Below are 14,295 nucleotides of genomic sequence, written 5' to 3'. Positions count from 1 at the left end.
AAGCCTACCACCTGGGCAGAGGATGCAGTTAGATATAAAGTGCTTGACTAGCATGTGAAAGGCCCTAAGATGGATCCCTGCCCCAGAAAAACAACAAAACCTGTCATTTGACAGAAAACTTACATTCTTTCCTACCTTTTTGTTTGTTTGTTTTTTGAGACAGTGTTTCTCTGTATTGTTTTGGAGGCTGTCCAGGAACTCACTCTGTAGACCAAGCTGGCCTCGAACTCACAAACATACCAAAATTATTATTTTTAAAATTATATCTTATTTGTTTTTAATTTAAAAAAAAAATTTTAGGGGCTGGAGAGATGGCTCAGAGGTTAAGAGCACAGGCTGCTCTTCCAGAGGTCCTGAATTCAATTCCCAGCAACCACATGGTGGTTTACAACCATCCATAATGAGATCTGGTGCCCTCTGCTGGTGTAAAGGTGGACACGCAGGCAGAGCACTCACATTGGCAGGGTGGTGGCAGCACTCTTATGCTGTCCTTTTTTGTTTTGTTTTGTTTTGAGGCAGTGTTTCTCTGTAGCTTTTGGAGGCTGTCCTGGAACTAGCTCTTGTAGACCAGGATGATCTCAACTTAGAGATCTGCCTGCCTCTGCCTCCTGATTAAAGGCGTGCACCACCACCGGCCAGCTCTGCCTTATTGTTTGAGGCAGGGTTTTCCATTAAATCCAGAACTCACCAATATGACTAGTCTTGCTAGCCAGTTTGCAAGGGATCTCAGGTCTGGCTTTCCTAGGTTGGACTCTACGGGCAGCCTGCCACACATAGCTGGCATTTATGTGGATTTGGGGGGTCAAGACTTCAGTCCTCTTGCTAGCACAGCAAATGTTTTGACTGCTGAGCCATCTCTCTCCCTGCCGTATTCTAATTTTTTGTTTTGTTTTCTATGTGCGTTGGTGTTTTGCCACAGGTGTCAGGTCCCTTGAAACTAGAGTTACAGACAGTTGTGAACTGCCATGTGGCTGCTGGGAATCGAACCTGGGTCCTCTGGACCATCTGAGCCATCTCTCTAGTATTTTTAAACTATTTGTATTCTCCTAAGACTAACAGCAAAGCCCATAAGTCAGAAAGCATGCATTATGAACCTGAGCTCAAGCTGGACTCTCCATTTTCAAGTGGACTTTTATAAACACATCTAGATTCCAATTTATCACAGTAAAGATAAAGTAAATAAGCAAATAAAATAACATAAAACCAACTTACGTTTGTTTATTGTGGGATGATACTAGTTCATGAGATAGAGTGAAGGAAAGGAATTCCTCAGGACCAGATTTTAAGTACTTATAATGTCAAAAACAAATTCATGAGATTAAAAAAAAACATATTTTAAGTCACTGGTTGCCTGTTAGTCCAACGAGCCAAAGACAACATAATCAGAACATTCTTAAAAGTTTGGAGGTAAAGATTTTTTTCAAAGCAGAAAACTTGTAGATGCTATTGTATGTATAAAACCTTTGTTATGACTCACTGAAAATTACACATGTAAAACTCCAAGCTGAGTTTAGTTTTGCCTGCACACAGAGACCTTTTCACTCTTATTCTTCGAAAACCTCATTTTGGATCTTGCTGCCAACACCAGAGAGAGGAAAGCCAGCCAACAATTCCAAATATAACACACGGAGGCAAATGCTACAGAAATCTGTCTGACGGGAAGGGACCACGCTGAGATCTGCTGAAGTGGATATACTTCTCAATCAAACCATTTTGGTCCCTGTCTGTTTGGAGCAAAATTCCATGAACCGTTTTGAGAGGAAACCACCCACTTTCCAGTAGCCTCATTACCGCTGCTCTGTGGTACTTACTCTATCCTGACAATAATCCTTCCCAACTCAAACAGAACGGTGAAACGGCTACAGCTAGAGCTCTACCAGGCAGCCTACTTTTTTTTTTTTTAAGATTAAAAAGTAAGCCAGGGTGCTGGAGAGATGACTCAGAGGTTAAGAGCACTGACTGCTCTTCCAGAGGTCCTGAGTTCAATTCCCAGTAACCACATGGTGGCTCACAACCATCTACAATTCAGTCTGGTGCTCTCTTCTGGTATGTAGGCAGAACGCTGTATATGTAATAAATAAATCTTTAAAAAAAAAAGTAAGCCAGGTTGTGGTGGTGGTGCACACCTTTAATCCCAGTACTAGGGAGGCAGACACAGGTGGATCTCTGAGTCTGAGGCCAACATGGTCTACATAGTGAGTTCCAGGACTACACAAAGAAACCCTGTCTTGAAAAACCAAAAAAAGATTAAAAAATTATTTTTATGTGTATGGGTGTTTTGCCTACATGTGTATCTAGTGTGCCAGATACCCACAAAGGCCAGAACAGGGCATCAGATCCCCTGGAACTAGAATTAGATGGCTATGAGCTACCCTGTGGGTGCCTGACTTGAACCCATTTCTCCAGCCTAGTTATCCACTTTTTAACAGATTTTTAGGGATCTATCTATGTAGATCAGATTTTCAGAAGCCCCAACTTATACACAACTATGACAACAAAGGTTAGGATCACCAGGGGACACTTGAGAAACTTCTAGCTCTCCAGGAGCAGGTATAATAACTCTTATTCTCACTTTGACAATTTATTTCCTAACCCAGAGGATCATCACAGAAAACCCAGAGAGAACTTAACTGGGATGCTTTCTACAGTGCATAAATCCCTGAGAGAAAAGCAAGTTGTGACCAGTCCTTTCCTTGGTAAGGGAATTTATCTAAAAAAAATTTGTGGTTTAGTGCTGTGTCTTAAGCCCAAGAGATAAGATTTGCCTAGGAATCACTTCTGTCTAGGCTTGGTATTTCAGGTTTGTAATCTTGGCTACTCGGGAAACTGTGGCGGGAAGAAGTTACCAGGCCCTAGCCAGGCTCAACTCCCAGGATCATCCCAAAGGGAAGCAATTCTGGGACACTTTAAATTATACTGATAGCCGGGCGTTGGTGGCGCACGCCTTTAATCCCAGCACTTGGGAGGCAGAGGCAGGCGGATCTCTGTGAGTTCGAGGCCAGCCTGGACTACCAAGTGAGTTCCAGGACAGCCTCCAAAGCCACAGAGCTGTCTCGAAAAACCAAAAATAAAAAATAAAAATAAAAAATTAAAATAAAAAAAATAAATTATACTGATTACTATAAAGCATACTAGAAAAACAGCCAACAGAGGACTTGTCTCACAGAGCCTTTTCTTTTTCTTTTTCCAGACAGGGTCTTTGTACATAGCCCAGACAGGCTTGGAATTCTCAATACTCTAGCTCATCCTTTAGAATGCTGGGATTAAAATCAAGCAAACCCTTATCCAATTGTTTCATAAAACTTTCAATGAAGAAAACATGGCAGCACTGAAATCATGACCCACAGTATTTATAAAACTCCAACCTCACTCTCCTACATTCTGCATAGAAGGGACACTACCATTGGTATGCTTATCTAAGTAATGCAGTCTCAGCCAGTTCAAAGGGGAAACAGGAGAAAATACAGCTATACCTAACCTCACCTCCATACAAATAAGCAATAACAGGAAAACTACTCAAAACACACTCAGGAATCAAATCTCAGGTATTAACTACTTGATCTCACCAGTCTGGCTGAATCAGTACTTCAATTTTGTTGGGGACTGTAGCTTAAAAAACATTAACAAACAGAAAAGTGGGGAAATCCTGACTTATGAAATGAAAGCACCAGGAATTCTATTTAAAAGATGGCTTCCTCCTCTTTCACTAATACTTAGAGTGTTTTGTGACTTAGAGAATAACTCAGATAAGTCAATGGTACATTCATTCAGTACTGACATCTTCAACAGGAGAACTGAAGATGTGAAACAAATCCTATCTCGTTCACTACCATTTTCAAATCTCTGATTACCAGTTCTCATTCATGGTCCCGGAAAGCGCAGGAGGGTGGGGGGTGGGGTGGGGGGTGTGAGTCAATGAAATGCATAGCCAAGCAAGCCTGAGTCCCATCAACAACTAAAACCCCTCCCTCCTTCCAGTTAAAGCAGAAACTGAAGTTAAAACTTGCCAAGTTTATACTCATCTATTAAAAGACTCAGAGTTCAGCTTTTAAGAGTTTAAAAGCCCAACCTTAGGCAAAAAGATAGCACGCTTTTTCCATGCCTCAGTTTTTGTTTTTTATTTAAAGGCTTACTTATTTTAGGAGCCAGTAAGATGTCTCAGGAGGTAAAGATATTTGCTGCCAAACACGGCAGCCTGACACCCTGAGTCCAATCCCTAGGAACAATAGGGAAGAGAGAACTGACTCTTGAAAGTTGTCTCCTGACTTCCACCTGGGCTCCAAGACAACCCCACAAATAAAAAAAATTATTTGTTGTTTTTTTGTTTTGTTTTGTTAGATAGGATTTCAATGGGTAACAGCCCTGCCTATCCTGAAACCAGGCTGGTCTTGAGCTCAGATTCAACTGCCTCTCCCTTCCAAGTGCTGGAATTAAAGGTGTGTGCCACCACATCATGGCAATAAATGTAACTTTTTAAAAACTAAAAATAATGTGTCTATGTGTGTATGAGTGAAGGTACATACTCTTGCGTTAGGGAAGATCAGAGGGCATTGGGCGTCCTCCTCTGTTATTCCGTGCTTATTCCTTTGAGAATTCTGGGTGCTTTCTCAGCTAAGCTATGATCTGGACCAACTTGGCTCCCAACAAGGCTAGAAGCTGTTAATCACCAGTAATCCTGTCTCTGCCCCTCCCCCCAAGCTGGAGATAAAGGCTTATGCAGGACCCCCAGCTCGCTGTGTGGCTGCTGGGAGCTGAACTCTGTTCCTCACAATTGTGAAGCAAACAATTTTAAGGTGCTTCAGACTCCTAATAAATAATTCCAACATTATTAAATGAGATTTTAAAAAAGGTAATAGGGAATTTATCAAATGTTCACTCAACATGAATCACCAATCTTAGTTAACCACCCACTTCACCCTGGAGGTAATATAGCTGGACATGGTGGTGCACACCTGTAATCCCAGCATGCAGGAGGCTGAGGTGGGATGATTGGCATAGGAAGAAAGTCATCTTGGGCTATAAAACAAGTGCGAAGCCAAAACAAACAGGGTTACACAGAAAGATTGTCTCAAAAATCATGGAAAAAGGAAGAGACAGAGAGAAGAAATTTAATACACAGTCCTACCGATATATCAATTAAGTAGAACAAAAGCCATAAGCAACACTGACTCAAGTACAAATCTCTTCTATACTCAAGATCAGCAAGGGAGGGGCTGGGGTGCTGGCTCAGAAGTTAGGAGCAATTGGCTGCTCTTCCAGAGGATCCCAGTTCAATTCCCAGCACCCACATGGAAGCTCACACCTGTCTGTAACTCCAGTTCAGGAGATCTGGCATCCTCATACAGACATACATGTAGGCGAAACACCAATACATATAAAATATAAATAAATAAGTTTAAAAAAAAAGAACAGCAAGGGAGAGCCAGGCATGATGACATACACTTTGGGGGCTGAGGCAGGATGATGATTTGATTTCACAGCCAAGTTAGGCAACAGAGTGAGGCCATCTAAACCCACAACCCAAATAAAAAAATAGGACAAACTGGACCAGAGATATTTTCTCCAGGAGAATTACACTTTAGAGGAAGTGAAGGCTAAAAACAACCCACAGGCCCTTACTGCTGGCATTACTCATTGCATAATAAAAATTTAAAGGCCACTAGCAAAGCTTCCTCCAGGATAATAATTTTTGTCCCTGAAACATTACAAGCCAAGATGGGGTGCCCTCCTAGGCAAAAGTGTCTTGGAATTAGTAATGGGACTGTCTCACATAACTCCTGACCACAGTTTTATTTTATCCAGTATCAGTCATTTGTCTAATAAAACCTGCAATTAGTACAAATACAACAGACATTATTCCATAAACCAAGAGGTGGAATGTGGATGGAACTGTGGAGACTTTACACATTTTTTTTAAACAAGGGGAATTAAAATAGGCAACACCAGCTAAATTGGAAAACACAAAAGGAAAAAACAAAAACCAAACCAAAAGAAAAAAGCAGGACTCCCCTCCCTCACAATCTAAGCGGGAACAAACAAAACAGCCCCAACCCGACCCCAGGCGCCCTTTCCTCCCAGACACTAGCCGAAGTCAACTGTTGCTGAGGAGAACAAGAGGCTATCGGGTTTCGAAGTGCAGATGTGGATTTTTTTGTGCAGGGCAGAAAGGTGGTCTCTTGGCAGAAGACAGTCTAAACTATCTTTTTTCCGTATCGCTCTGCGATGAGAAGGATCAAGCACCCGGCGATCAACCCATCCCCCGCCCCCATTCGGTTGGGGTGGGAGAACCACCAGCTCTCCAGCTCTCAGCCCCTAAAACTGCTTTTCTGGAGCTCCCAAACACAATCCTGCCCCAGCAGCGAAGAATTTTGTGGCGAAGGGCTCGTCGATCCAGAGCAGAGAAGAGAAATCGGCGCCCAAGGGCAATTTTAATTGTCTAACCCGGCCCGATTTCCTAAGAGGCAGCAGAGCAGGGAGGGAGGACGGAAGAGGGAGGAGGGAGGCACTCTGGAGTGGCAACAGGGGGCAAGCTACAGAGAAAGGGATCAAGCCGGCGAGATCCCAGGCCTGGCCCTCGAGGAGCTGCTGCAAAAAGGGCTCAAGGGCTACCCTCACCATTCTCCCGGAGACGTTTGCAAATCATATATGCAGCCAAAATGGCGCTGAGAATAAAAATATAATTTAAAGGCAGGTCGCCATATTGTAAACAGTGAGGCAGGGAAGTGGACTCGAGAGACACCCTCTATAATTTCCTACACCGGCGCAAGCACCCGCTCGCCTGGGTCTGGACCGGGACGAACTGGGTGGCCGAGGGCTCTGCGCACCGACCCCAAGGAGAGCTCAGCCAGGCAGGAGCCCTGAGGGTGGCGGGAGCGCGCGGCCGCCAAGCGGCACTGGACCTAGAGCTCCTCCCCTTCCTCCCCCGCCGCCGCCGGCAGCACCCGGCCGGATCAGTCTCAGCTCCCTATCTTCTTCCAATCTCAGAGGGGGCTCACCTCACTCCTCCCAACCCCCCATCCCGGGGTCACGCCGCTGCTCCTTTCAGAAAATCGGCCGGATCCTAGCAAATGCCGGGATCGCAGAGGCGCTCACCCCAGCGGCTGAAAAGTCAGCTAGCGGCTGCCAGCGCCCGTTATTTCTGCAGGCCCGGTGAAGGAATGTGCCGAGTAGGGTCTGCCAAGGGGCTCCAATGGGGTCCCCAGCCCTTACCAGCACTGGAGGTGGAAGGCGGCAGGGCAGTGATCGCAGCACAAGAGATCCCCACCTTCCTTGCAGCTATCGCAGCTGTCGTGGTTGGTGGCCCTGCCGCTTCTCCGAGACTCTTTCTCCGGCTTCCGACTCCGCTTTTCTGTCTCGTCCGTCTTGGGGGGAGCCAGCAGAGCTTGGATTTGCTGCACACACATACAAACGGCGTGTGTGCACATTCGGAGCTCCCGGGCGGCCCGTAGTCCCCGAGGCGAGGCTTCTCCGTCACCCACCCCTCTCCCCCCTTTTGTCCTTCTTCCTCCCATCCAGGCTGCTTCCAGAACCTCTGGGTCCTCGGAACCAGAGGAAGCCCACCCTAGCTGCGTTCCTGCAGCACAGAAACGAGAAAAGCTCCTTCCAAATGGGGAGGATCAGGGTAGGGGGATGGGGAGAGGGTGCGCGGTTCCCTTCTCGCCACTTCCTTGTATGGACAGTGGGGGACTCCAAAGCCCGGCTCCGGAGAGGCCCGAAGCTTGGTACCCGGACGTGCAGGGGGAAGCACAAAGGGGCCGACAAGAAGGGGGTGGGGAGGCCTGCCGGTGCAATGAAATGGAGTGGGCTGAAGCCTCAGGAGAGCGAATTGAGGGCGGCGGGTAGGTGAAACTGCTGCAGACGTCCTCGGAAACTGAGCTCAGTCCCCCAAATTGCAAAGATGGGAGGGAGAGACTGGGTGAGCAAGAACCCACCCCTTCCCCGGCCCTCCGGCGCTTCGAGCTCAGGGCCGGCTTTGTGGGGCGGTGGTTCCCTCCCGGTGATGGGGGAAGGAGATGAGGGCCACTCTTACCTCCATCAGCCCCCCCGACGTGTCCAAGTCGTACACGATCGTCTTGGTCTCCATTTTCTCCCACATTCATCCACCTCCCGGGCTGGGCGCTCTCTGCTCCGGCCCCCCCAGCCCCGGGGGGAAGGGGGAGGCGGGGGAAGGGGGCACTCCTGACCCCCGGCCCCCTTCTCTCTTCCCAACACAGGTTCTGACTTCCTCGCCCTGGCTCCCCCCCAACCCCCGGCCCCCAGTCCCTGGGACGGCAGCGTCCTCCCCAAGGGCCGTGAGAGGGGAGCAACCCCTCAGCCCCGGCCCGGCGGCTGGCTGCACAGTGGATCCCGGCTTCGGGGGGTCAGGCCTCGGCGGGGCCTAGGCCCACAGGCTAAAGCTGGCTCTGGCGACCGCTGGTCCGGCCGGGAAGGCTGGAGGGCGCTGCCATCCCGGGGTTGGGGGGCCGGAGGGGGGGTGAGAGGTTAGGTGAGGTTGTGGTACGTGAGGTGACTCGGGGGAGGATGATGGGGGGTGGTCCCCGGGCTCCGCCTCTCGCCGCCGCCGCCGTCTGCGTCCCGGCTGCCGCGCACTTGGCGCAAACTTACCGCGAGCGCCCGCAAAGCCACCCGCGCAGGCGCCCCGGGATCGCCGCTCGCCGCGCGCAACCGCAGTGACAGCCGGCGGCCTGGCTCCCGCGCAGCCGCGGTGATGGGGTACCCCCCTGCGCGCAGCCGCGCTGGCATTCGTCTGGAGCCCAGAAGCACCGCCTTTCTGCCCTGCGCCAGCGTACTGAGATAAAAGGGCGGGACCTGAGGCCTCGCTCAGGCGCCTGGGAAAGCGCGTAGGGGTCACGGCGCAGCCGCACGAACTTGGGGACGCTTCACCCATTGGTGTTTGTGTGCAGACCGGGTCTCTGTTCCCGCGCAGGCGTGTAGGGTTACCACTCTCCCGTCCCTTAACAACGCACCCGCCTCACGCGCAGGCGTATTGTCACCTGGCGGCCTGCACAAGAAAGCGTCTCCTTTCGCCATTTTGGTAATGGGATTTGGGCTACCATGCCCTTGGAGTCCTCTGTCACCAAGACGTGATATTGTATGGAGCCGGTGTGCTGTCGGCGGCAGCAGCAATCATAGGGATGCTGTAGTGGATTGTTTGGCTCCAGCATCAGGTGTGACTAGAGCAGGCCGCCATATTGGTAAAGTAAAAGAAAAAAAAGCCATTGCGACAAAAAACGACGCTTTGGGTGGCGGTTTTTCCCACTTAACTCCCGCTCTCGACACTTAATTTTAGCACGAACATCACTGCTTTGCGTCGCGATGGAACCAAGGATGGTTCAAGCTGTGTCTTACTACCCTCGCTTAGCCACTGCCCCTGAGACCCACTCTTACAGAGGAAATCGAGAGCCCAAACAGTCCGTAATCCTGACAACGCCCAGCTACCTGCCCACAGCTGACTTCAATCCCCAACTTGCACCGCGCAGTGTTCAAGGGTGAACGGGAACGCATTGCACCCTGGGAGTAAGAATCGCGATGGGTCTGATGAGTTGTGGGAGTTGTAGTTTCATTTGCAGACGCCGCACTGTAGAATGCGGGGGGGGGCGCTGCTGAGAAGGGTGCTGGGATTTGTAGTTTGAGCATCTCACCTCAAATTTTTGGCAGAGAGACATGCTTCTCTTTGGGTGTGCGCCGTTATCCTCTTGTTATCGCTTTCCGATATGGACGGATAACTTCCGCCTAGCTGCAGGTGTAGCAATTGAGAAGGGAACTGGGTGAATGAACCTCACCAGGAGTTAATATTGGTAACAATGCAACTGTGTCCTACCTTCTTTTTTTTTTTTTTCTCCCTTTCCTTCCCTCCCTCTCTTTCAAAGACAGAGTCTTACTCCACAGTCCTAGCTAGCCTATGTAGACAAGGTTGGCCATAAACTCACAGAAATCCGACTGGCTCTGTCTCTGGTCCCATTTATGGGATTAATGTGTGCTGCTATTGCTGCTATGCTTGGTTGTTCCTACACTTTTTTTTTTCCTTTTTGGTTTCTTGAGACAGGGTTTCTCTGTATAACAGCTGTTTTGGAGTTTGCTTTGTAAACCGGGCTGGCCTCAAACTCACAGAGATCCGCCTGCTTCTGCCTTCCGAGTGCTGGGATCAAAGGCGTGCGCCACCACCGCCGGACACCTAAACTCATTTTTTATGTTACTGCACACATCATTCTCACAGTCGTAAAACTGGAAAGGACATAGTGTATATTTGATTTAAACTCTTGATTTCCAGATACACAGAGTGGAACAGTGATTTGCTTAGGTTTCATAGTGAGTTTATAACAAACCTAAAAAGGAAACATTTCTTGATTCATAGGTCAGACTTTCTCCACTATACCACGTGTACTGTCTCTAAGGAACTGTTGCTCATCCTTTTAGGACAGTGCGGACTATAAGTCAAAAAGGACACGAATAACTGTGTGAATTTTTAGGTGTGTGTGTAACTTTGTATTTCTCTGGTGGCCCTGTGTTGCTGCTCAGAAAGAATAAGGTCATGGAGAAGTGGAGAATGTCATGCAGATGGACTACTCTCTGACTTCCATCGTGGCCACTGCTAACAATAGATTAGTAGCTTTAGGAGTGAGATGTGATTCTCAAGGAGCAGGCTGAGATAGGTTCCTTGAACGAAGAGGCCAGGCTTTATGCCTCCTTCATGCCACATGACCTCAGAAGTCGAACCTCATGCGCCCTCTCTCATTGGCTTCCTTCCTGCTGCCCAGAGTACACCTGTGCTGCTGTGTCAGCCTGAAGGTATTACTGGGCAGAGTGAACAGCTGGCACATGCCCAGTGAGCAAGGCTTTGCAGCTGAAAACAGGAGCGGGTAGTGGGATAATGACAGGTGCCACAGGAACAAATCACTCAACAAACCTTTCTTTTGGAGCCTGAAGGATGAGGCCAGCCTAGTGGGGGGGCAGGACTTGGTGCCACCTTGGAGAGCTCCATCTCAGGGTGTTTAAGGGGACTCCGGGAAAGAGCAGGTGGGATGCAGAAGCCTTTGGAAGCGACCTCTTGTGGTCAATCTAGGTATTGCACTGTGAATGAACGGGAACCCCCTCCTTCCCCCACCCTCCACCCCCCCAGACTTGCGCTGCCTAGAGCCAGAGACCCAGAGGTATTTCTGGTCCACATCTACCCATTGAAGACTGTAGAAGCAGAAGGTGCTAGTGGATGCTGTTCTTTCAGGGATTTTTGTCTTTTAGTCCACAATTCTCTGTTGCCTGCCTCCTGGGAAGATACCTTCATCTCTGGAAGCTTTAGAGGTAATAGGGAAGGGGCAAATTTAAATATATCCTGGTCAGCCACCACTTCTTTAAAATGTGTTTGTTTTGGTTTTTTTGAAACAGAGATTCCCTGTGTAACAGTTCTGGCTGTCCTGGAACTCGATCTGTAGACCAGACTGGCCTTGAACTCACAATGATCCACCTGCCTCTGCTTCCCAAGTGCTGGGATTAAAGGTGTTTGCCACCATGCCCAGTCTTTATTTTTTATTATTTGGTTTTTTCTAGATGGGGTTTCTTTGTGTAGCCCTAGCTGTCCTGTAGACCAGGCTGGCCTTGAATTCAGAGATTTGCCTACCTCTGCCTCCCAAGTGCTGAGATTAAAGGCATGTACCACTACCACCCAACTTTTATTTTTTGAGATTATAATATAATTACATCATTTCTTCCTTCATTTTCCTCCCTCCAACTCCCCTTATATATCCCTTCTTTCTCTTTCAAATTCATGACATCTTTTAAAATTAATTGTTGTCACATATATGACTATACACACACTTCTAAATACATAAGTATAATCTGCTCAGTCTGTATAATATTACTTGTATATATGTTTCAGCAGTCACTTTAAAGGGTCTACGGGCAGGGCTCTTGCCTGTGTCAGGTGCCCCCAAGCTTCCCTGTCACTCCTGCTCACAGTCTGGATGTTTTCTGTGGCCAAGCCAAGCTAGCCAGTTTATGCACAAGGGTTCAGATTATGGTACTCTCAATCTTCACTTGGTAGGAAAAAGTGGAAGGAAGGATTCATCAGACTCCAGGCCCTGTCAGCAGTTCAGCGGTATTAAAGGGGCTTTGGGATGGGCCAATCTATAGTTCTAGCCCTGGCAACGAGGAAGGAATCAGGCATTGGGGTGGAGGAGCTCTTGAGATACTGAGTTCCTGCATCCCTGTGGCATTAACCGCTGGGTCTCTCATTTCACCAGCCATCTGTAACACTAATGTCTTTGGGGCAGTGTTGCTTATTTAACTGCATGTAACATTTTTCTCTCTCTCACTATCTGGGGATGACTGATTGGTGGGTCCAGCAGGTCTTCCAATGCCAAGATCCATGTCTCATTCATCTGCCACGCCTCTTCCCTCCAAGAAAGCTCCATTCACACTGCTTATTTTTTCCAAAAAACACCATTTTAATAAGGAAACAACAGAAATAAAAGATTGCTTTCTGACTAGGGCCCAGACCCCATATAATACATCATATGTACAAAGTGGCCTTCGGTCCGGGTTGGGCTTCCTCCTGGGGATTTCTGACTTCAGTTCTGTGCCATGTTCCTGGGTCCTTGGACTTCTGCTCCTCTCCAGAATGTGCCCTGTGCTCTCCTGGCATACCATAATAGTGGCAGGGAGGAGGAGCATGGTAAGTGGCTTAGAAGAGGGATTGATGGGAAAGGGGGTATTTGTAACAGCCAGATAAGCATCAGGGAAGGTCTCTCCCTCCTCAGAGTAAAGGGATTGCCAGGGTGCAGTAGGGTGTCCTGCTTTGGTGTGGAGCACGAGTGTCCAGTGAAGCCCAACCTGAGCTTGGGATAGAGTCCCTGACCTTTTAGGATTCCTTAAATCATCACCTCCCTGGGACAGGGCAAAAGGCATAACTCCAATTCTGAGCCTTTAGAGATGGACTAGAAACCTCCCTGGGGGCTGCTATTGGCATGCCAGGACTACCAAGAAGTCACAGTTGAGAACAATTTTGGTCACTTGTAATGGCCCTGTGAGGGGCACCCTGGTTCCATTTCTACTGCTGCAAATCGGCTCTTCTGGAGTCTACATGCCAGGGCTGGATGGTGGCTATGTGTAGAACGTGCCTCTGCTCTGCCTCAGCTTCCAGGCCTGGGGGCCAGGGCATAAGAGAAGAAGGAAGATGTTGGCTGCTGGTAATGTGCTCCAGCTATGTTCTATCCAAGTCAAGTGCCCCTGATTTGGACCCAAAGAAGGGCCCTAAGTGGGCAGTGGTGCCAAGAAAAAAGGTCACTGTGGGCATTGCAGGCAGGGAAGGGCACAACTTCTTGAGGAATTGGTGGTGTCTCTTCCCAGGTGGTATGTACAGGAGGTGAAGGGATGGCAGAGAGTCAGGAGCCCTGCCACTGGCCTGTGATGCAGGGCTGCATGTGCATCCCCAGGCTGCTCCCGCCTAGATAGAAACTTCATATTCTCTCGTCTCCTGCAAAGGAAAGAGACTGCGGGGAGTTGGAAACTCGTAAAAGATTTGTCGGGCCAGAATCCACTTTCCCAGGGCAAAAGAGGGGCTGGGCAGGACCCACAGTCATACCCATCCAAGGGCACGAAGAACTGAGTCCAACATGGATACTTACTCCAGTCTCATAGGTTGGGTTGTCGAATGCTGACTCCACCGTGATGCGGTTATAGGGGCGAGGATGAGTTCGGGGAAGTTGCAGGGGACTCTTCCCCTGGAGCCTGTGAGGACAGAGGAGCCCCTGTAAGGTGGGGCTGCAGGGCAGGAGTGAGTGGGGTGTGTAGAACAGAAAGAGAAGCCAGACTCACCTGGAGAAGTAGAGGTACACGCCTCCCACCAGCAACACCATGGCCACCAGTGGTAGGAAGATGGCAGCTGCCATGTGGGCAGCATCCAGGGCACTGGAGGTAGCAGGTGCCTTGGCTACTGAAAGCAAAGGGTGGATGGGATTGGAGCTGATGTCCCTCCCCCTTAGGACCTATGTCCCCTCCCATCTCTAGGGCATTCAGAGACCAGACTCCATTAGCTGGTGAGGGTAGGGAAGTTTTATGTCCTTCTAGGCCCAAGCGACTTTCTCTGCCTCCCATTTGTGGGAACCAGATGCAGGTGGACCACATATCTGGCTCTCAAGCATGGGGACTCACCATCCAGGCTACGGCCATTGTAGAACCCATCCAGGGAGGCTGGAACAAGAGGGGAGGGCCAAGGGCAATGGGTAAGCCTGATGGACCAAGTCACCAATGCAAGGAGCACAGAAGTGGGCTTGTCTTCGGGGAGGAATTGACCAGGGAGAG

General features: G+C 49.0%; 2 protein-coding genes across 4 annotated transcripts in view; both read right to left on the bottom strand.

Annotated features, from left to right (window-relative positions):
- Phf12 (PHD finger protein 12) overlaps positions 1-8,235 on the bottom strand; it is a 44,776-nt gene extending 36,541 nt beyond the window's left edge. For 2 of the 3 annotated variants that reach the window (XM_040749224.1, XM_040749225.1), the window contains exons 1-2: positions 8,030-8,235; positions 7,210-7,391 (exon numbers count right to left, since the gene is read on the bottom strand). In XM_040749224.1, coding sequence (XP_040605158.1) covers positions 7,210-7,391; positions 8,030-8,095 — 248 coding nt within the window. In that variant the 5' untranslated portion in view covers positions 8,096-8,235. The remainder of the gene's footprint in view (positions 1-7,209; positions 7,392-8,029) is intronic. The other variant, XM_040749226.1, reaches the window with a different exon arrangement.
- Positions 8,236-12,416: 4,181 nt separating this feature from the next.
- Sez6 (seizure related 6 homolog) overlaps positions 12,417-14,295 on the bottom strand; it is a 45,954-nt gene continuing 44,075 nt past the window's right edge. The window contains 4 exon segments of the mRNA XM_040749223.1: positions 12,417-13,468; positions 13,620-13,722; positions 13,810-13,927; positions 14,146-14,184. Coding sequence (XP_040605157.1) covers positions 13,439-13,468; positions 13,620-13,722; positions 13,810-13,927; positions 14,146-14,184 — 290 coding nt within the window. The 3' untranslated portion in view covers positions 12,417-13,438.

The sequence above is a fragment of the Mesocricetus auratus genome, unplaced genomic scaffold, assembly GCF_017639785.1.
Source record: "Mesocricetus auratus isolate SY011 unplaced genomic scaffold, BCM_Maur_2.0 Super-Scaffold_100007, whole genome shotgun sequence".
NCBI lineage: Eukaryota > Metazoa > Chordata > Mammalia > Rodentia > Cricetidae > Mesocricetus > Mesocricetus auratus.
The sequence above is the reverse complement of the archived record's forward strand: the minus strand, read 5'-3'. Positions and strand labels throughout refer to the sequence as shown.